This window comes from Crinia signifera, chromosome 5 (assembly GCF_055691185.1).
Source record: "Crinia signifera chromosome 5, ASM5569118v1, whole genome shotgun sequence".
Classification (NCBI taxonomy): domain Eukaryota; kingdom Metazoa; phylum Chordata; class Amphibia; order Anura; family Myobatrachidae; genus Crinia; species Crinia signifera.
Genome location: NC_139221.1, coordinates 291,908,968 through 291,931,899, shown reverse-complemented (window position 1 = coordinate 291,931,899; position 22,932 = coordinate 291,908,968). Strand labels below are relative to the sequence as shown.

Sequence of the window (22,932 nt, the reverse complement as noted above, 5' to 3'; positions counted from 1 at the left end):
GGACCTAACGGGAAGCCCAGTATACACAGGGGGAACTCAGAGGCACATCGTTCAAATCCCACTTTCAGACCCAAATTCCTCTATCCCTATTTCCTGTTGTTTAAGTCAGATGCATGGATAGAATCCCAAAGGTGCGTGCTTACTGTAAATCATACTGTATGCTGTCTTTACATTTATAGGAATATCCGGCTTGCAAAATATAACATCTTACACTATATTCAGGCAAAACAACTTCTCACGTTGTTCAGAGCCTACTGGGAGGGTGTATTTGGACTACTGTACAGTATAATGTCTCATTCATGGTTTTATTCTGTATATATTGTAGTACAACTCCTATGTGTTCTGTATGCTATATCAATTACTCATCTTATTATGTGGACTTATGTATGTCGTTATTATGTACCTTTACATATAATCCTGACCTGAATATGTTATGTTACTCGGGATACAGTACAACGTCTTCTGCTCTGTGTGTGTGTATCTGTATTTGTTCCAAGGATAATTGCATGTACTGTAAATGCTCTATGGCTATTTGTACAAACTAAAGGGGCATACGGGTTGGGATCATTTGGTCTACAGCATGATGGTCGACAGTCATTAGGTCGACACCAATATGTCGACATGGGAAAATGTCGACATAATCTAGGTCTACATGGGAAAGGGTCGACATGGTTCTAGGCCGAAAGGTCATTAGTTCGACAGGTCGTTAGTTCGACAATGTCTGTGTCGACAGTCAAAAGGTCGACATGATGTTTTTCAATGTTTTTTACCTGAATGTCAACAGAGTCGACATGGACACAGTTTCAAGTGCACCGCATCCCCTCGCAAAGCTCGCTGCGCTCGCTATGCGTCGGGCACTGTGCCTCGCTGCGCTCGGCACACTATTTTATTCTCCCACCACGCCCTAGGGGATGGTAGGGCATGAAATAACGCCTGTCGGCACGTGTCAGCTCAAGAGACAGTGAAAAACCCCATGTCGACCTAGACATTGTCGAACTAATGACCTGTCGAACTAACGACCTGTCAAACTAATGACCTCTCGACCTAGAACCATGTCAACATTTTCCTATGTTGACCTAGTCCCATGTCGACATTTTCCCATGTTGACCTAATCGTGTTGACCTAATGACTGTCGACCATCATGCTGTAGATCAAATGACCGCATCCTGGGGCATACACAATGGGCAATTCACTGTAAGACGCATATCTAAGCGATCTGACTAGATCGCTTAGAAATGAAGCAGGGATCACTCCGTGTGTACACACAATAGCAATGCACAGTCCCGCACCATTGCCCACAAAGGTAGACAGCGCATGCACCTCTTATCCTGCTTAGGTCGCCTATGAGCATAGGCAAGAGCCTGCTCAGCACAGATCGCTCAGCACAGATCGCTCAGCACATCGCAGGTGTGCAGCGATGTGTGCTGAGTGATCTGAACATAAGTTGCCCCATGTGTACAGGGCTTAAGAGATGCCTCTAAAGCCCTATACACACTGAGCGGTTTTTTGCCCAGCGTGTATGAGGAGCGATTATGTGAAAATCACTGGGCAGAATTTTTTCCGCAGTCCCAGTGATTTTCACAGGGGGGCGAACCACTTTCCATAGTACAAGTCTATGGAAAGTGGTTCAATATCAGTGGCTTTTGATCATAGTTATAAAAGGGTTTATCAGCTTTAAATCCCACTGTAAAAATCACGTACATTTCCCCCTTTGGGCCTGATTCAATATGTCGCAGGTGATTTTCGCAGTACTGTGCATGTGCAGCTGCTGCAGCGCGTGTTCTAAAGCTATGATGATGTAGAATTGTCTCAGGGCTGGGAACTAGGATCTACATCCTCTCACTCGAAAAAAAACGGGACGGTCACGCAAAAACTGGGACTGTTGGGATGTATGCTGTGTCAGTGTGTTTCCCAGTTTTCATTAGGGTTGCCACCTCTCACAGATTTCCGGGATTTTCCCATATTTGGTGGCAACCCTCCAGGAGGCTTTTCCAGTCACCCGGATTCCAGGAATCTCCTGGAATCCGAGTGACTGGAAAAGCCTGGACAGAGTCACTGCAGTGCTGCTTCTGCGTGCGTGTAAGCTCTGGCGTGTCCTGAGGCGCCGACAGGGGGTGTCATCGCTGGGCGCAAGTGAGGGAAGGCGAGCAGAGGTTATTGGGCTGTGTTAGAGCCTGTAGCAGGCATCCTGCATGCGTTGAGGATTCACTGCCACTGCAGAGCTAGACACTCTCGCGAGATGTCGCGAGTCTTTGCCTGCAGCAGGTTGAACTTGTGCTGATGGTCGGACTGTGAGGATGAGGACCCGTGACTGAGAGGGGTCCGGTTGGCCTGCTGTGCCTGTGCTCTGCTGAGTGCGGTGAGTCACAGCCTGGTCTCTCTAAAATGTCACACAGCTGGTACTGTGCTCCCCCCCCCCCCCAACCTCACCACTGAGGTAGCAAACGTTTGAAAATAGGGGTTTTTGTCTGATCGTAGTAGAATTAGGCACCACCCACTTGCCCCAGTTTCTCCAGGAATCAATGATACATGAGGTGGTAACCCTAGTTGTCACTCATGTAATATTATGTGACTGTATGTTCACACTTCCCACACATCTACTATTGACATATAGATATTATATACAGAATTATAATCTGTGCACATAGGGGGTGCGTTTATGCTAAACATCCATTTGCACGCAGGTGGGCAGTGGCGGATTCAGGGGTGGGGGAACTCGGGCACATGCCCCCCCTGTCATTTCATTTTGTAGCTGAGAACCACCAGGGCTTTCCAACGAGCCCAGCCCCGTGTCTCTAGCCCCCCGGGAACTGGAGATATCGCCTGGCAAATCTGTAACGTTTTTCAACATAGGATAATATGGGACCCATCAATTCCGACCCCCACCCGGTTCTGACGGCTGCTAGTTCCCGCCCTGGCATCACAGAAGCTTGTGGTTAATCTCATTGAATTCCAAATCGCTGGGCCTTCAATAGGATACCAGGCCATATTGGTCAATCGGTTCCAGAAATATTGCGTGTAAACCAATTTTTTTATTTTTGAAATGTAATTTCATGGCTGTTCATGTTCTTTGAGGGCAGATTACTCTGGAACCAAACATTTTAGTTTCACTGGACCAAAATCATTCAAAGCCCACTCAAAAGTTCTTCAATATGATACTTGTCTCATGTAAATGGGTCAGTTGGTTCCGAAGATATAGCCGGTTAAATGAGATAACTAGTTAAAGGGGGGCGGGGTGGTTTTCTCTCCCCCTCACACCAGAAAATGCAGGGACTAGGCTGGTGTAAAAGGGGCCAACCTGGGAATGCATTTTCTGGTGTGAAAGGGGTATTATTTCAAATAGCCGGGACCTGTCAGTGGCTATCACTTCTGCCTGGCGGCGGCTGTCCCCCATTTACCGCAAGCATGTATTCCCCCTTGGCAATCGGCATGTAATCCCACATGGCAACGAGCCTGGAACCTCTGGCAATGAGCATGGAGCCCTTGGCAATGAGCATGTAGATAAGCAGCACTTATGTAGCATCATTTTTAACAGGCATTATGGTGTTTGGCATAATACATAATGGACATAATGGCGTGTAACTTAACGTGTAATGGACATTATGGTGTAAATGTTTAATGCGCACCTTTGGTGGACAATGTCCCTAGTTTTTGAAGCGTATTGTGACTTTTGTCTTAATCTGTGTGGCATTATGTGAATTTTGGCTCAATCTGTGTGGCATTATGTGAATTTTGACTCAATCCATGTGACATTATGTGAATTTTGGCTCAATCCGTATGGCATTTTATGAATTTGGCTCAATCCGTGTGGCATTATGTGAATTTTGACACAATCCATGTGGCATTATGTTAATTTTGGCTCAATCCATTTGGCATTATGTGAATTTTGCCACAATCCATGTGGCATTATTTGAATTTTGGCTCAATCCATGTGGCATTATGTGAATTTTGGCTCATTCTATTTGGCATCATGTGTAGGGGGCAAGTATAATGGGGTCTAGTATTTTGTTGCATAATGTGTAGAAGTTGTATATGGTGTTGTACACTACACTTAAGTACACGCCCCCTGTTGAGTGGCCACACCCCCTTTTCCGGAGCGCATCTTCGGCGTACACACAACTACATCCTTTACTTTTGTCACCATGGTGGGCCTGCGTACTAAGAATGTCAGGGCCTATTTTTAATCCCTTTTCCACCCTCTCTCTGCCTCTATCTTAGCATTTACACTGGCACCACTAACACCGCCCCTCCCCCACCTAAGCCCTCTTTTGTCATGGTGCCCCCCTGTCATTTTATCCTGGATCCGCCCCTGCAGGTGGGGGAACTTGGCGTGGGTGGAGGCGGACGCTCGTGCAGGCAGCGTTTAAACCAGCTTTGCGTGTGGACCAGAATAAGTTCCATACTGTGTATGACTGGGAGGAGGTTTTAGGACAAAGATAAAACATTTGTTCCAAAGCGTCTGTATTCCTTCCTGCAGAGTCTGCTTTCTTCATATCTGCAAATCTAATTTAAAAGACACATTACACAGGAACAATACTAAATCTAAAACCAAAATAAAGATTGAAGATCTGTCTTGACAAATGAATCTGGGATAAATGTAGATATTTTTAAGCTTTGCTTCAGTAGGATCTATTCACCTTTTTGTAATTAATCCTTATCTTTTGCTCATCAGTTCGGCACTGCAGATTTTGAAATCACTGGCCCGGCTGTTGATTGACTGAGTCTCAGCCAATCAACGGCCGTCCAGTCATTTCAAAATATTAGTTAGTGTTAGTAATATTGGTTAGGGTGTATATTTATTATAATAGCATATATGCTTTCCTAAGGCTTCTTTCTATCTACAAAAGTATTATATCTGGCTATCCCCAGTCTTAAAAACGATTTGCCAACTTTCTGTGGATAGACAGAAGCCCATTACACCCAAGTGTTGCAATAACAGGGATAAAAGGCTTACTAGAATAAAGCAGTTTTTATTACGAAAAATACAGATTGTTTGATGATTTTTTCCATCTTTAAATCACTTTTTTTTTTCCAAAATCATAAGTAGAAGGGGAACTGCAGCCCCCACTGCCAATGTGTCCAATGACAAAGCTGGCTGATCGTCTAGAACTGTCTGGCAAAGTGTTAAGAGGACTGAAGGTTGGCTCACAGTATCGCTGCACTGGAAACTCATTTTCCTGAGCCGAAATAAGCGGAGACAGAAAATCTCTAATATCGCCGCATATAAGCAAATTGACCTTTACACGTGTTCCCTCTTTTTGGTAGCAAGTAACACCTCCATTATTTTATTTTATTTTTTTACCTCTTTTCTCACAATCTTACCCCACAGTGCTCATGACTCAGATTCAGCGTTGGAGTCTCAGGGGCAAATGTAATATCCTGTAACTTGCTAGCACTGGGGGGGGGGGGGGGGTTCCCAGCAAGTGTGACCGGCGAAGTACCTATCATTTAACAGGCAAAATAAGCCTTTTATATAATTGGCCCTTTAAATAATTGGTCAGAGACATACCAGGAACTCATCAATGCCTAAAAGTTGCAGCATATTACATTTACCTCCTAGTGATATGATCATGGACTATGTTATAGCTGTATGACATTAATGGGCTTATTTATAGCAGGGACAGGTGAGTCCATTTGTGACCATGGCTACCCACTTCATCCATGCGTAGTAGAACTGAAGGAAACTGTACAGCTGAAAGGACTTACAAAAAATACAGCAAATGTGAGCATTTCTGTTGTTAGTAATTGTTTTTCTTTAACGTTGTTGCAACATGCTTTGAGGCTTGGTGTTACTTAGGATCCCCCCCCCCCCCTTCGCGCCATTACATTATTTAGTATCTTCTCATTTTCTGCATTCAGTTCCAATCATTACAAATCTTTGCTGGTAGGTTTCTGAGCACATCAGCTAGCCAGTTCCTGATTGGTTGGCATTCTAGTCCAGTCTGGAGACAGCTGTTTGACTGTTAGTTGGAACTTCTGGACTTTTATTTGCAGAATGTCACCAGGTGGAGTCACAAGAGGTTTCTCTGCTGAATGGGGACATCTGGTGTGTATAGGCGGGACGATTTTACATTGCATACCGCCCCTGTTACTGAGCACACTTATCACTCATACATGGGGGGAGAAGTGTATCAGCACAACCGCTTCTCACCCATAATGATGCACCTACAGTGCTGAGATACAAAACAGACTGTGCTGCAAGCAGCACAGAACAACACCGTCGACAGGAAAGAGGAACTGCAAAGGTTGTGACAGGTGCTAGGGTGCTAGAATGAACACTGTTATCTTCATTTAACCTTTAATTATTTGGCTATATAATAATACTAATTATAATAATAATTATATTATAATATAATAATGTATAATTCAAGCCTCATAAACTGTTGTAAATCACCCAAACACAGGCAAAACCGTCTGGTTTCTGACCTGATTCTCCTATTTTATATACCGGGTGTCGGATGACTGGCAGTTGGGATACGACAGTCATTACACCGACGTTGGAATCCCGACTGCTTAGAGCGACAGCGGCTTTTCTCCCTCGTGGGGGTCCACGACGACCGTTGAGGGAGAATAAAATAGGTGGCGAGCGTAGCGAGTCACTGTGCCCACAAGGGGCTTTGTTGCGCTCCCCCCACTGTCTGAGTCCGACTCCCAGCAGTCGACATTGGACTAATGACTGTCAGAATCCCAACTGTTGGTGTGTTATACCACACCCTATATTGTCCTCAGATTTTCTGTGTGATGTATACAGTATGTAGCAGTTACTTTTATTTCACTTGATGTATTTTACCCTCTATGTTATTATATTTTCAGGCCAGACAAAAAATAATATGTATGGCGGCTCATTAGATGATGCAGAATACCTCAAGTCTAAAGAGAATTTGTCTAATGGAAACAGTCACATCCCATCCAAGACTGGACGGAACATCCCCCGGAGACACACAGTAGGCGGGCCCCGCAGTTCCAAAGAGATTCTGGGAATGCAGACGTCAGATATGGACAGGAAGAGGGAAGTTTTTCTGGAACATCTCAAATACAAATATCCTCATCATGCCACTGCAATAATGGGCCACCAGGAACGTCTGAGAGATCAGGTATATTAGATTTTTTTTTTTATATTTATATATTTATGTAATGCTGATTGGTTAAGGTCATGTCCGTTGTGTATTTAAATAGACATGCTTTATATGTGCAGTAAATATAGGTGGCAAATAAACTGAATGCCAATAATAATGTGTGTAATTAGGCTGGGTCATCTAGTCAGGGGTCAGAGGATTTATGATTATAGAAATAGAATAAACATAAGTTTGTGCGAACTGTAATGTGTTGGTGATCTGTAAAGGTGCGTACACACTGTACAATTTCTTTTTACCAATTTCGTTGAAAGACATTTCCCTTGAACACAGTGTCCTGGACAAAAGATGTTGACGAAAGATATTGACGACAGATGAAAGACGAAAGATCTAGCTACAGTTTATTGGCTCTTTTTGAAAGATATTCAAATTGAGCTGCATGCACAGTTGACAAACAACCGTGATGAGCAACTGGTGGGTGTGCGTATGATCATTCGTCGTTCGTCGCAAACGCACTGAAAGATATTTTGACCAATTTCCTTCAGAATGGCCGAAATGAACTAAACTGGTCAAAAAAGTTGGTCAAAAAAATTGTACAGTGTGTATGAACTTTTAGAGTAGCCTAGAGAGGATAGACAGGTGGCTCAGGAAATGGTAAGCTTTCTACGGAGATCAGTGTTTACTGAGCATTTGCTATTTGGGAGTCTTGGAGAATGTCGATGTGTGAAAACGGACATTACATAGAATGGCTGTAGCCAATACAAATTCATTAGCCAGAAAGGTCAATGAGTGTGGAAGAGACACGGAAATCATGGTCAGAGCGAATGGATTGAGCCAGGAGACATTTTTAGACAATGGAAGAGAGGACTGTTGCTGCACTTTTTCTTATTTGTTTTGTTTGCTAGAAGTATTTTAGATTTGTCTCAGTAAAATACAGGCAACCAGGGAAGGTTCTGACAGAGCGGAGCAGCAGGAGAAGAATGTTTGCAAGAGAAAGTCTGGTTAGGGGAAGACCAATAAGAAGGCCATATCTGTTGTATGAGAAACATGGGTGTTGTGGATATGTTTAATAGATGTCAGAAATAGGATTTGGATACAGGCTAGATTTACAGAGTTTAGAAGACAGGTTGTAGAAGAACAGGTAACAGAAACGTTTAGTGGACAGGTTGTAGATGGGCAGGAGACAGAGTTAAGTGGACAAGTTGTAGAGGCTTGGAGTTTAGAGGACAGGTTGTATAGACAGGAGACAGAGTTAAGAGGACAAGTTGTAGAAGAACAGGAGACAGAAACGTTTAGTGGACAGGTTGTAGAGAGACAGGAGACAGAGTTAAGAGGACAGGTTGTAGAGAGACAGGAGACAGAGTTTAGAGGACAGGTTGTAGAAGAACAGGAGACAGAAACGTTTAGTGGACAGGTTGTAGATGGTCAGGAGAAGAGTTAAGTGGACAAGTTGTAGAGGCTTGGAGTTTAGAGGACAGGTTGTAGAGAGACAGGAGACAGAGTTTAGAGGACAGGTTGTAGAAGAACAGGAGACAGAAACGTTTAGTGGACAGGTTGTAGATGGTCAGGAGAAGAGTTAAGTGGACAAGTTGTAGAGGCTTGGAGTTTAGAGGACAGGTTGTAGAGAGACAGGAGACAGAGTTTAGAGGACAGGTTGTAGAAGAACAGGAGACAGAAACGTTTAGTAGACAGGTTGTAGATGGGCAGGAGACAGAGTTTAGTGGACAGGTTGCTGAGGGGAAGGAGAAGAGTTAAGAGTACAGGTTGTAGAGAGACAGTAGGCAGAGTTTAGTGGACACCATACAGAAGAACAGGAGAATCATCTGGACAGGTTGTAGTGGACATGTTGTAGAGGAGCAGAAGCTAGTTTAGTGGAAAGGTTGTAGAGGGACAGGAGAAGAGGAGAGTAGATACTTCCTTTTCAATTGGGGGTCATATGCAAATAATGTACCACATAGTGCAGGAGAAAAATTGGGCAAGTGTATTTTTCCAAAATTTCTATATATATTTTTGGTGTCGATATATGTTTTCTAACCATTCTTCATCTATTATATGGCTGCTGATAAATGCTACAGATCGCAAGCAATGTAATTCATGCAAGTCTAGAATTTTTACTTTCCTGGAGTGTTGTAAAAAACCAGACGGCAGAACATTCATATGCTAAACAGCCAGGCCAGCTGGTGGATATAATCCCATTAATATTTGTGAACAATCATTAAGCAGACTTTTAAAATCCGTTGTTTATATGGTTCATTTTGTAATGAACAAATACTGAAATGTGAAGCAATGAGACTAATATAGTTTTATGAATTTAATATAATTGCTTTTCATGCATTATTTATTTTTTGTATTTTTTTTGGTACCATTCTTATCATGTTAATCTGATATGAACTATTTAGTGACCAACCAGCATTGCTGACGAAAGTTTGAAATCTCTTAACATTTAATTCAAATTTAAATTGGATAGAACTACTTGAATTCTTCTACTGAAGGAATGCTTTGTCCACAGATATAATCAAATAGCATTATGTCTACCTAGTCCCTCAACATACCAAATAACCCTAAAAAACTAATATAGAAGCCCAAACGTACAACCAGTGATTTACGGAAACGGATTCGGTATGAAATCCCGACAGGGTCAAAATCCCAAATGGGTCAAGTTACTTATTATTATTGTTTTTGTATATTTATATGGTGCCACAAAGGTTCTGCAGCGCCTAACAATACATAAATGAGCAAAAAAAAAACAATTAAAGAACAAATTACAGTACAACAAGGCAATTTAGGACAAGTACATGGTAAATAGAGACAGTTCCAGCAGGGGACAGGACACTGAAGCAATTTCTAGGATAGCAGAGATATGTATTCTAATAAAACCAAATAAGGATAGAGGGCTTGTCGACATGTTAAATGTTGGTATTTTGACTATGTCGGTCAACTGAACATGTCGGCATAATGAATGTCAGTATATTGAACGTGACGGTATTTTGACTGTCGGTCAATGGGTATTGTGGGCAAAACCTCTGTTGAGGAATCATACTGAAGCCGTTCAAAAATCACAGTAGACACACATGTATGGGTCAATAGCCTTCGGCCAAACTCAGCAGGAATTTCCATAGGCATCACGACAACATGAGAATTTACCATCATTCATTCCTGCATACTCTGCCGTAAATTCGGCACAAAAAAGCAATTTTCAAAATAACACCTTTTTTTTGGCATGTTAGGAGAAGCATGTACTGATCAGTCAGATCTATGCAGTCCTTTTGTGTTTAAAAGTAAAAGAAAGAGTTAAAAAAAAAAATTCATGGTGTCCCCCCTCTTAAGCATAACCAGGCCCAAGCTCTTTGAGCTGATGCTGGTTCTAAAAATACAGGAAAAAAATTAGTGTGAGGTCTACCTATATTTAAACAACCAGCACTGGGCTGGACTTTTTTTCTTGTGTAGAGCGCATGGCCACAGGTAAATTCTGGAGGGGGGGAACCCCTTCATTGGGGGGGTCCCCACTTTCCCAGTCTGGAGGTAAATGCTTTGGCCGGGGGGACTTGTATAAAAAGTCTCCCCCCAGCTCTGGCATTACCCTGCTGGCTGGTTGGGCCTGGTGCTGGTTTTCAAAATACGGGGGACCCTACTTGTTTTGTCCCCCGTATTTTGGGAACCAGGACCGGCCCTTGATTAAAAAATCCAGGGGACCCCTATTTCGTTTGTTCTCTGATCTTTTAAAACCAGCTCCATCTCTTTGAGCCTGGGGTCGGTTATGGTTGTGGAAGTTGCATCTGGTCACCTGATAAACAAGTACTTGAGTTGCTCCTATTGATCTTGGATAAGTTCATGTACAATTTAATTGACCTTCTATATACTGAAACCCATTTTATTTTATTGAACGCTTCAGGAAATATAAATCTGGCTGCACATTGGCCTAATATTGTTAATGATATGCACAATAACAATACTGTTAATTAATGTTCTCATGCATATTGGCTAATGTGTATGCACTATTTCATTAAAGATGTGTGCTCGTGTGGGTCATCAGTGACCCCCTCTATCGTCTTCATTGTAAACTACAGCATGCTACTGGATGTGGTCACGGAACTATATCGTTAATGATATTGTTTAATGAGTATACACTATATCAGTGGTTACCAAACTGTGTGCTGTGGAATCCTGGGGTTCCTTGGAACACTTGCAGGGGTACCATGGATTGGTTGTCCAGTACTAATCCAAATTATTTATTGTCAGTGTATTAGGCAATACCAATGATTTTGGCTGCCAATTCTAAACATATGAGGACAAACAGAAGCGAATCCTGTCCTCAATATATAACTAAACCTAAACCTATACTAGTATTTACTTAATTTTAAATTTGTTCTTTTAACTTGGCCTATGTACATGATTCAAACTGATTTGTGAACCACTGCACTATATCATTGCTCAAGGAGTTCGAACCAGTTCAAAGGAAATCTTTAACATTATCGTTCATGTACAGTGTGGTCTAATGTGTACCCCGCTTAATGCTTACACACAATAGAGATCCCCCCCCCGTAATTACCTACAAAGGTCAGACCAAAAATTAAAGCAAAAACAGTCTTTTACCAACTTCATATCGGAAATAGCTTTTGTTAATAATCAACTCTAGAATGTAATTCAGGGTAAGCGTAATAGTTTCCTTAATATATGGGTTGACACATTAATTAAAAATGTTCAGTTTATCTAAATGTGCATCAATAGCCCTTTTATTTGTATATGTTTTATAGGTTTGATGTTTCCTTTCGGCCTGTCACAAATCCATATAAATGGCCTAATGTATTGCTGCTGATTATATAATGTTAGATCTTGTTACACATGAGAGAATAATGAGGTATTGGTGCGTGGATCTAATTCTACAGACCACAGATCGCTATTTCTGGATTTATTGCATTCAGCTTTGTGTAACTTGATAGCAGACACTATTACACAACATGTACGGTTATTTAAATGTTTTTTAAATTCAGTTATTCTACCAGGCTTGGAATCGGCCTTACAGTACCCTTTTAAATGTATGTGTTATAATTATAACTGTCCTTTTGTGTAACTATCACTTCCCTGTTCTGCAGAACTGTACAATAAGGCAGCTGCAGTACTGTATTTATTCACATCAGTCCTTTCACTAGTGGAACCTAACTTTCCCTACCACAGACACACAAGCGAGCACAGCAGAGACAGTCTAGTCAGAAGACAAGTAGATTGCAGGCATGGACTTTGCAATCCAACTATGTATAAACCTTCTATCGGAGGAGGTGTGTCTATTTTGCAAATTACTTAACAATAAATATAATAATCATCATAATCATCCTAATTGATAAAGCCATAGAGACATAAAATTGATTAGCCAAATGATTAGCTATTTACTTAGTTCAATATATATTTAAGGCAAATAGTGGTGGCAAAGAAAGGGCGGCCAGATTTAGAACCATCCAAAATGCACAGTGGCGGATACCACCAAAGCTACTCAACTATAACACAACAGAGGCATATATTCAATGCCGTGGGCGAGCGGTGACTGCGAGCAGGACTTTTTGCTCGCAGTCACCGCTCACCCTGTCACTATTCAACTGACCCCCCTCATACGCAAATTCCCCCTCGCTCCGTTTTTTGAGCGAGGGAGAATTTGCGTATGTGCCTCCAAAAGCTGCGAGAATCGAGGCTAATTACAGCGAGTTTGCTGCACTAGCCGCGGCTCTCGCAGTTTAGGGGAAACCTCACCGTTCTGTGACGGCGAGGATTCCCCCGGAACGTTGCACAGTGCGACTGGCCGGCGCGGGGGTTAAACTGCGAGGATCACTGGTTTTCTGCAATCCTCGCAGTTTAACCCCCTCGCCGGCCGCTCGCACCGGCATTGAATACATGCCAGAGAGTTCATAAAACTGGCAACTCGGCCAAATTCGGCTGTTTTTAAATTAGCTGAGCACCGGATCCCGGCCGGATCCGCACAATTTGGCTTAGTTAAAATCAAGATGTGTAGTTAAGTGGTCAGAGATAAACAGCTGCCATCCCCAGCCGCTTAGCCCTTGTGTACAGCCAAATAGACTATGTGCGGCGGTTAGTCAAAATTGACTTGCCAGCAAAGTCTGTTTGGCCGGGCGATAGCGACACTACTTCGCTATCTCCCTCAGTGCACACACAGGGCAATTCTGGCTAACTTTCTAGGCTATTTTGACTATCTAGTCAAAATCGCCTGGCCAAATTGGCCCATATTTACACCCTTTAAGTTAGCCTGACTTGCAGTTTATTTTCTGCTGTGTACATACAGTATAGTTTGTCTTGGCTTTTCTTATTTTTATATTTGTTAGCACTCCTTTGTTGTACATCTTATATTCTTTTATGGCCTTTTCTCTTCTCAGTTGCTGCAAAATGAATCAATTGTAATCAATCAATCAATCAATCAGTGCTTTCCCTTTCTACCACTACATATGCCAGCTCCATTTTAATTTACTGTACTGTGGCCTCTGCTTTTATAAACATTATTTCTATGGGGTCATACATTATAGATGATTAAACTGCCATACTCTTTGCCACTGCTGGTCCACAATGTTTCCAAGATGTTCTATATCCTTAAAGTCAGGGGCGGATTTAGGGATGAGGGCGCCCCTAGGCACAACAATAATGTTTACTAAGTAGGACAGTTTACAGGGGCAGTATCTGCATGTCCTATCCATTTACACTCTATTTAAGATGGAATATGTTACAGTACAGTGGATATTTTGCAGTTATTGGTACATTTTGGGCCGACAGTACTAATACAGGCATCCAAGTGCCGCCCCCAAACATGTGCCGCCCCTAGGCACGTGCCTCACGTGCCTAATGGGAAATTCGGCTCTGCTTAAAGTAACAGCCTTGTGAATCTGCTCAGCCAGCCTTTGGCCTATATTGGTGAACAAAATGACTGTAAATTAATATTATTGAAGTTAAGATTGAGAAGAGTGGAGGACCTAAGACTGATGGGCATCAGAAAGCTGCATCAATGGCTGGTAACCATTGAATACCCACAATTCAATAGAAAAAGTACTTCCATTAAATCGGTAACATCAATGGCTGCTAACCATCAGCTTCCGATGTCCATCTCTATATCAGAGTTCTAAGATGTTTACTTCTAGTAACATAGGACTTGTCCTATCAGATTCCACGCGTGATCCCATTCTATTTATAACACAGCTGGAATCCTTTAACTCTGACACTGGAGCAGGAAGTCTTGCTGAAATCCTATTCCAGCATTTCATGACCCCGGGACAGACAATTAGCTGCCACACTCACAGGCTGCCTTATATATCAAGCTCTATTAGAGTGGACATGACAGTATGGTGTACTGTACTTTTCTTTAAATTATTGATGCTCATTTGTAGAGTTTTGTAAAAGCAACTGAGTTGCAAGTAGGCTTGTATCCAATTTTTTTTTTTAGCTGATAAAAACAGCCGATTTTTCACTGATTATTGCACCAGTGGTCAGTATTGTGATATCCAATTACAGGCCATTTTTATTAAACATAGAAACATAGAAACATAGAAACATAGAATTTGACGGCAGATAAGAACCACTTGGCCCATCTAGTCTGCCCCTTTTTTTTAAACATGTTACCTCAAACAATATTTGATCCTTATTTTTTTGTAAGGATATCAATATGCTTATCCCAAGCATGTTTAAATTGTACTACTGTATTTGTGTCTACCACCTCTGTTGGAAAGCTATTCCACTTATCTACTACTCTTTCTGTGAAAAAATTCTTCCTCACATTTCCCCTGAATCTTCCTCCCTCTAGTTTCAGTGCATGTCCTCGTGTTCTGTTGCTCCTCTTCCTGTGAAGAATGTCTCCCACCTGTACCTTGTTAAAGCCCTTGATATATTTGTAAGTTTCTTTCATGTCCCCCCTTTCCCTTCTCTGCTCTAAAGTATACATATTAAGATCTTTTAGTCTTTCCTGGTACGTTTTGTGATGTAGGCCATGCACCATTTTAGTTGCTCTTCTTTGTACAGTCTCTAATGTATTTATATCCTTCTGGAGAAATGGCCTCCAGAACTGAACACAATACTCTAGGTGAGGTCGTACCAATGACCTATACAGTGGCATTATTACTTCTTTCTTTCGACTGCTGATACCTCTCCCTATGCAACCAAGCATCTGACTTGCCTTCTTCATTGCTTTGTTACATTGCCTACCTGCTTTTAAGTCCCCTGAAATAGTGACACCTAGATCCCTCTCTTCCTCAGTAGTTTCCATTATAGTGCCATTTATACTATATTGAGTCTTTGGATTTCTGAGACCCAAGTGCATGATTTTGCATTTTTTGGCATTAAACTGTAGTTGCCATTCTCTTGACCATTTCTCTAATCTGTCTAGATCCTCAATCATTTGTTTTACCCCTCCTGGTGTGTCTACCCTGTTGCATACCTTTGTGTCATCTGCAAAAAGGCACATTTTACCCTCAATTCCATTTGCAATATCACCAATAAAGATATTAAAAAGCACCGGTCCAAGTACAGATCCCTGGGGTACTCCACTTGTAACCTTTCCCTCCTTTGACTGTACTCCGTTTACTACAACTCTCTGTTTTCTGTCCTGCAACCACGCTCTTATCCATTCAACTATCTTAGAATCCAATCCCAAGCTTTCAAGTTTATTTAACAGTCTGCGATGTGGTACAGTGTCAAAAGCTTTACTAAAGTCTAGATAAGCTACATCTACAGCCCCACCTTGATCTATTACTTTAGTCACCCAGTCAAAAAAGTCAATAAGATTTGTTTGACATGATCTTCCCCCAGTAAACCCATGCTGTTTTGGATCCTGTAAATTGCTGGTTTTGAGATATTCTACAACTCTTTCTTTTAAGAGTGTTTCCATCAATTTCCCTACTACTGATGTAAGGCTCACTGGTCGATAGTTGCTTACCTCTTCCTTGCTTCCACTTTTGTGCAGTGGGACTACATTAGCTGTTTTCCAGTCCTCTGGGATTACTCCAGTAGCTAGTGACTGGTTGAATAATTCTGTTATTGGTTTTACCAGCTTCCCTTTAAGCTCTTTTAGTATCCTTGGATGTATCCCATCTGGCCCCATTGATTTATCCACTTTCAGTTTTGAGAGTTCTGTGAGGACTTTCTCCTCTGTAAATGTACTTGTCTCTCCCTCAGTTTTCTGACTATACTTGCAACTTAACTGTGGCCCCTTCCCCTCTCTTTCAGCAGTGAATACTGAGCAGAAATAATTATTAATATTATCTGCTATTACATTGTCCCCCTCAAGAAAACTTCCACTCTCTGTCTTCAGTCTAATTATTCCACTTTTTGTTTTTCTCCTTTCACTTATATACCTAAAAAAAAGTTCCCCCCCCTTTACCCACTGACTGGGCCAATTTCTCTTCAGCCTGTGCTTTTGCACATCTGATTACCTTCTTAGCCTCCTTCTGTCTAACAAGATACACCTCTTTGTCCTCATTCTTATTGTCCGAAAAGGGACCCGCAATTGTGCATATGGAATCCAGGAATGGTTCCTGATCCCATGTGTTATCGGGGGTTCCGATATAATTTGGCGGTTTATTTATTTATTAACAGTTTATTTTATAGCACAGCATATTCCGTTGTGCTTTACAAAGGAGACAGTGATACAACAAAACAGGGTATTTACAGACAGTCAAAATGTAGGAGGGCCCTGCTCCCAAGCTTACAATCTATAGGGAAATAGGCATTGATACATAAGAATAGATACTGTATTCTTTATTGCATCGATTCCACCAGAATGCAAGGTTCTATGACTGGTTCTGGAATTTGATAAGCTTGCCTGAAAAGATGAGTTTTTAGGGAACGCTTATAGGTTTGGAGACTGGAGGAGAGTCTTATTGTGCTTGGGAGGGCATTCCACAGATTGGGTGCAGCCCGAAGAAAGTCCTGCAGTCGGGAATGGGAGCGAGTAATGAGTGTGGATGAGAGACGCAGAGGTGAAGCATAATCACTAATAAGTAACAGTTATCGAGGCTAATTGGATAGCCTCCAACAAACCTATTAGCAGCAGTAAATTATCTAATAGGATACTGACTTCAAACCTTTACCATCAGCATGTTCTTGCTATGTAGCAACGGTAACCTTTTTGATAATATTTCAGTTTTCTTATGAAAGGGCCAATTCAGAACCGTATGATACGGGTTTGCGCATACTCCATTATGTGTATGCACAAACCCCCAGGAGTGAGCAGCTTTGGTGAGTTTCGCACTCGCTGAGCCATACGCTCTGGGAAGGGAGGGCCGGGGCTGGGCAGATAGCGGCCCGAATAATAGTCAGTCTAGACTGACTTTTATTACCTTAGGGGGGAAAACTCATTCGATGGTGAGCGATCATCAATTGATTTCTCTCGTACACCCGCATGTGAGCGGATGGGTAAGCAAATGCTTATGGATGCAGTTGGCTGGGGGCGAGCGTTCCGTGGAGCGGCAAATGCCAGGTCACACCTGGGATTAGGACACAGGTCTGACCCAGGATGTCACACGGGGGCGGGGCTGAGTGGCGGCGATTGATCAGGGGGCGGGGAGGAGGCAGTGCTTGGAGCTGACATTGCTGTCTCCTCCATACTGTGAATGAAACCCAAGTTGCTCGTCCCTGATTACCCGTTCACACTGCACCTGGACCCAGGTCAGAGCCGCTTCAACCCTGGTTGTGACCAGGGTTGAAATCCTGGGTTGCGGTTAGTGACATAGCGACCTGGCAATAACCCAGGTTGAGAGTGCGGTCTGAAAGGGGTAAAAGAGTCCTTTTACCAGTGCTAGCTGTACAGCTGAACATCACTTAATAATGTTGCCGCAGTAACTAGCAATAGAAAATCATTATTATCAGCACATATTGGTCCCTTAGGGACTGTTCTGTGGAAGTTTCACAAGAAAAAAAAATATTTGGCAAAAGTGACATCACAATTGTATATGTGTGTTTTTTATTTTAATTTTTTTTTTATTTTAGCTTTCTTAAAACAACATTTTGGTTACATCAATACTAGCTCCAATCAATAAATGAAAGTAAGTGCTGTAAAAAAAAATTCTGTTAACGAGAGACACTAAATACAAAGCAGACTGTCCAAAGGAAAGCAAGAAACTTAAAAAAAAAAAAAAATGGCTATAGGGCATCACAGAGAGAATAACCAGCCAGGGCAGAAAACTGTAGCTCTCAACTCTACGCCAAGCTGCCAGAGATGCATTGTGGCACTGTACTGCATTGTCAGACAGGGAGGGGCAGATAACGAGAGCCTATTGTGCTGCCAAAGACCAATGGACATTTACAAAACCCATCCAACCTCTTTACTGGTTAAATGCACTCACTCAGTCAGCCAGCCAGCGAGCGAGCGAGGCGGTGACAGCACTTATAGTAATATCTCACTAGTAGAATAGTGCTAACACGTTTTCTTGCCTTGGCCACTAGATCTGAGAAGTAACTTTTTGAATGCTGACTGCCAGGTGGGGTTCTTGTAACCTTGGAGACACTATGATGTCATTGCTGAGAGAGCATGTCAAGGCAGCAGAATCAACATGTTGCAGCGTTAAAAATGTCCAATAAGCTGCAAGCAGTTTTCAAGCAAGTACAGGAGAGAGAGAGATAGATGGGACCATTATTTACCTGACAGCGTCAAAGAAATAGAAGCAACTACACATGGTTTTAATTTGGATTGCACCGCGGATGCCTAAGTAGCTTTCCCGGGTGTCTCGTCTCTTGCAGCCAGGTAAACTCAGGAATGCTTAGGTATTACCGTTTTTCTTAAACTGAACAATAGACGCACATGCCTTGTTTGACCAGGGTTGGAATTACTGCTGGTAGTGTGGATGATCTGAGGAAATCAATGTATTCTGTGAGCATGCAAGGGATACTGATTTGTTGGGTTTTCTCTGCTGTTGGAGAAAGTTTCGTTTCACTGAAGCCATGTCCTCCTGTTTGAGGTGTGTTATTGTTCTGATATGTCGGTGGCATTCATGTTTAAACAAGTTGCAGATTGTAGATTAGTTACTGGTAAAACAGAAGTGCCACCTGATTGTAGACAGCGGGGGAAGAAATAATTTGTTGTTTGCAGTGACCGCCTTTAGTTTGTTAAAACGTGGGAGAGCTGCTGAAAACGAGAGTTATTGCTTTACTTTGTGAAAGTTTTGTGCTGTTACACATAAGAACTAAACCACAAAGTGGATCATGGATACTGTCTGTGTTACAACACTGCAAGACGACAGTGGTATGCTACAGTGCCTTATATAGCTAATGCTAGGTACACACCAGAACGATCATGATCGTGAGCAGATCGTACGATGGTCGCAAGATCTGTTGGAGCACATGATCTGCACATAATCTGCACACGATCCGATCACCATCTGTACCCAGTTGAAGGGATCGTTTACAAATCCTGGCTGCAGCAGGTACATATCTCCCAACATGACCCATTCCAGGAGGGACTCAATGCTCTGCTCCTGGACTTCCATCTTTATGTATGATTGACATCACCTGTGTGGAAACACTTTTCTTACCCATTTACCTGTTTAAAATGGGTAACACTAGGGCGACTTGTCCTTAGGACAAGTCGCCCCCGACTTCCCCCTGAGCTTCCCCGGCTGCTCCCCGGGGGAGCTTGATTAGATTGGCACTTGATGTGCCATTTTTTACATGTGATAAATCGTCTCGATTTATCACATGTAAAAAACCCGGGGAGCAGGGGGGGGGGCTACAGAGGTGGGAGCTGGTGGGAGCAGGGGGGCTGGGGACGCTGCGGGGGATACGTCTGTGTCCCCCGCTGCTGGGGACTCTGCGGGGGACAGCGTCTGTGCGGCGAGGCGGTAAAGGGAGCAGGGGGGGCTGGGGACGCTGTGGGGGACACAGGCGGCATAGAGCCGGGCAGGGGGAGCCGGCGGGAGCTGTCAGTGCTAGAAAAAAAAAGCCTATACAATGAATGGGCAGCCTTTGATTGGCTGAGCGCTCTCTCAGCCAATTGCTGACTGGCTGAGAGAGCGCTCAGCCAATCACAGGCCGCCCATGCATTGTATAGGCTTTTTTTTTTTTATTCAATACTGACAGCTCCCGCCGGCTCCCCCTGCCCGGCTCTATGCTGCCTGTGTCCCCCGCAGCGTCCCCAGCCCCCCCTGCTCCCTCTACCGCCGCGCCGCCCCACTAGGTCCCAAGTCGGGTGGTCGGACGTGCAGCAGGTCCGACCACCCGACGCAGATCCGATGCGCACGGGACCGCGCATCGGATCTGAGGGGACATCAAAACTAGCCGATTTTGGTCCGATTTCAGCCAGATCCGACTGATCTGGCTGAAATCTGACCAAAATCGGCTAGTGTATGGGGGCCTTAAGAGATAAGTCCAGAAACAGAGCATTGTGTCCCTCCTGGAATGGGTCATGTTGGGAGGTATGCAGGTAGGATCTGCAAAACAACCAAACGACCAGCGGGGACGTGCATCGGATCAGAATCGGATATAAAACATGCAAAAACATGACCAATTTATATACAATTGGTCAAAATTGCATCAAAATTGACGGCCAAATCGTTCTGGTGTGTACCTAACATTACTTAAAGATTGTTGTTGAAGAAGGAGAGCGAGGTGTGGGTGATGCATTGTACCCTAACAAGAATGAATAGGATATAAACAATTGAACAATACATACTGTCAATTATAGCCCAAGGTACTGGTTTTAGGGAATAACACACTTTTTTTTAATAAAAGAAATGAAGGGTGGCTCCAGCTAAAATGTAGCCCTTAGCCACAGCTCAATACTAGCAGAACAATGGGAATTCCGTTTCAGTTACTAGGTGGTTTCTGAAATTCCAAATCTCCCACTCTAGCCCACTGGGCACATATTGTTCTGCCATTGCGAATTGAGTAGACTCTCATATGGGTGCTGATTGGACAGAGCCACAGTTTTGTTCTGTTCTCTCATTGGGCCAGATGTATCAAGTTTAAAAAGTGATAAATTTGAGAGTGATAAACAAACAGCCAATTAGCTCCTACCTGTCATGTTACAGGCTGAGTTTGAAAGGAGCTGATTGGCTGGCTGTTTATCACTTTCCATTTTATCACTTTGTGAAGCTTAATACATCTGGCCCATTGTACAATGTTAGTGGCTGTGTATATGGGCATAGATGGAGGGGGGGGGTTGTTGTTCAAAAGGGACATTTTAAGATAGAATTTGCCTTTTTAAAGGGAGGGTTAACTATGCAGAATAAGCCCAACAGGAATTATTTTGGGGAGAGGTATATATATTTGGTTTTAATGTCAACATTGAAATGTCAACGTGGTCATAATGACATTTTGAAAGTGTCAACATTAATAATGACCTTTTAACCATATCAATATCAATGTCCGCATTCTGTTGTCGACATTTTTTATGTCAACATTGTAACTGAAGACATAATGACTGCATACCCTTACTGTAAATACATTGTGTACTGTATTGTGTACTGAGAATTGTGGTGCTAATTGTTACCTTTGCTCAGATTTAGTTTTTCAGTTACTAGGATAAGTCCTCTGTACCCCTGTATTGTTCTGATGTGTGCCCTATGTACGGCGCTGCAATCCACTTGTGGCACCTTATAAATAAAATGTCATGATAGAAATGATAATAATATTGTTAACAATGAATACACTCTCTAGCAACGTTAGCCTCTATCTTTACTACACCATTTCCATCCTCAGACACCTGGGCATATGTAGCTGTCTATGGTACCCTCATTTAGCCAACATAAACTGTTTGAACAAATTAAATATACATTTGCGCGCTTTGATACTAATGTTAGCAAGCATGGGGTGCCCTGGAGATTTGTGATTAGACATTGTATGATCAGCACTGCAGGGTCTTCCCCTGAATTACTGTTTAACTGAGTTATTTACTAACAATCAAATACAATATACTGTATATGGCAGTAGGGTGGCACAATGGTCAGTATCACATGCAAATCTCCTTGTGTTTAAGTGGCTGTTTTCTGTGTTCTCCCGTCTCCTCCCACACTCCAGGAACTCCCTGGTTGGTTAATGTGTTCTGACTCCATAAATGAACATTAGTGTATATCTGTGTCCATGTGGAAGGGATTCTAGATTGTAAACTCCACTGGGGAACTGATGTAAAAGGCTGGCTCAGTATTCTCTGCAAAGCTCTGTGTAAGCTCTCACGAGCAGGACCCTCTTCCCTCATGTGATTTTGCTTTTCTTACTTAAATCATCTTTGATGGCACCAGATCCTGTGGTTTTCTGCCACGCTGATACTTATGTCAGTGTCCTCTGCAGATGCAGCTATGGTTATGTACCTGTAAACAAACAGGGGGGGTTAGTGTCCCAAGAAGGCGCCTAGGGAGAGTTGGTTTGCTGTAGATGCAGTTTCAATTTGTTTTTGGGGTCAAGCGAGTGTAGAAAGGAGGGGTGTGTGAAACTGCGCTCTATATATACACATGCAACAGGTGTAGAATATATGAAAATAAAATTTTATAAATGCAATAATAAAAAATACACAATAAAATTGGAAAAGGGTAAGTAGTGAGCTCAATAGCAGGGCCGGCGCCACCACTAGGCAAATCTAGGCATTTGCCTAGGGCGCCGGCCACTGGAGGGTGGCATTTTGCCCCCCCGTGCCGCGGGGGTACCTGTCCTACGGCGCTGTGTATTTAAAGCTGGCGGCGGAGGCAGCGGGGGGTCCCTGCAGTCAATAAGAAATAACGAGCGCTATCCGCCGGGCTATGCGGAAGCGCTTCTGTTGTGAAAACACTGGCCACACGCTGATTGGCTGAGATTCAGGTGACTTGGGGGGGGGGGGTGTCCCACGCCCAGTACTTGCACCTTAGCATTAGGGACCCACCTGATGAGGTCACCTGGTCATGGTTGATGG

At 42.9% G+C, this 22,932-nt stretch overlaps 1 protein-coding gene across 10 annotated transcripts in view; it reads left to right on the top strand.

The window, feature by feature from the left end:
- KIAA1217 (KIAA1217 ortholog) overlaps positions 1-22,932 on the top strand; it is a 632,840-nt gene that overhangs the window by 353,050 nt on the left and 256,858 nt on the right. For all 10 annotated transcript variants that reach the window (XM_083189268.1, XM_083189269.1, XM_083189270.1 and 7 more), the window contains one exon: positions 6,814-7,094. In XM_083189268.1, coding sequence (XP_083045394.1) covers positions 6,814-7,094 — 281 coding nt within the window. The remainder of the gene's footprint in view (positions 1-6,813; positions 7,095-22,932) is intronic.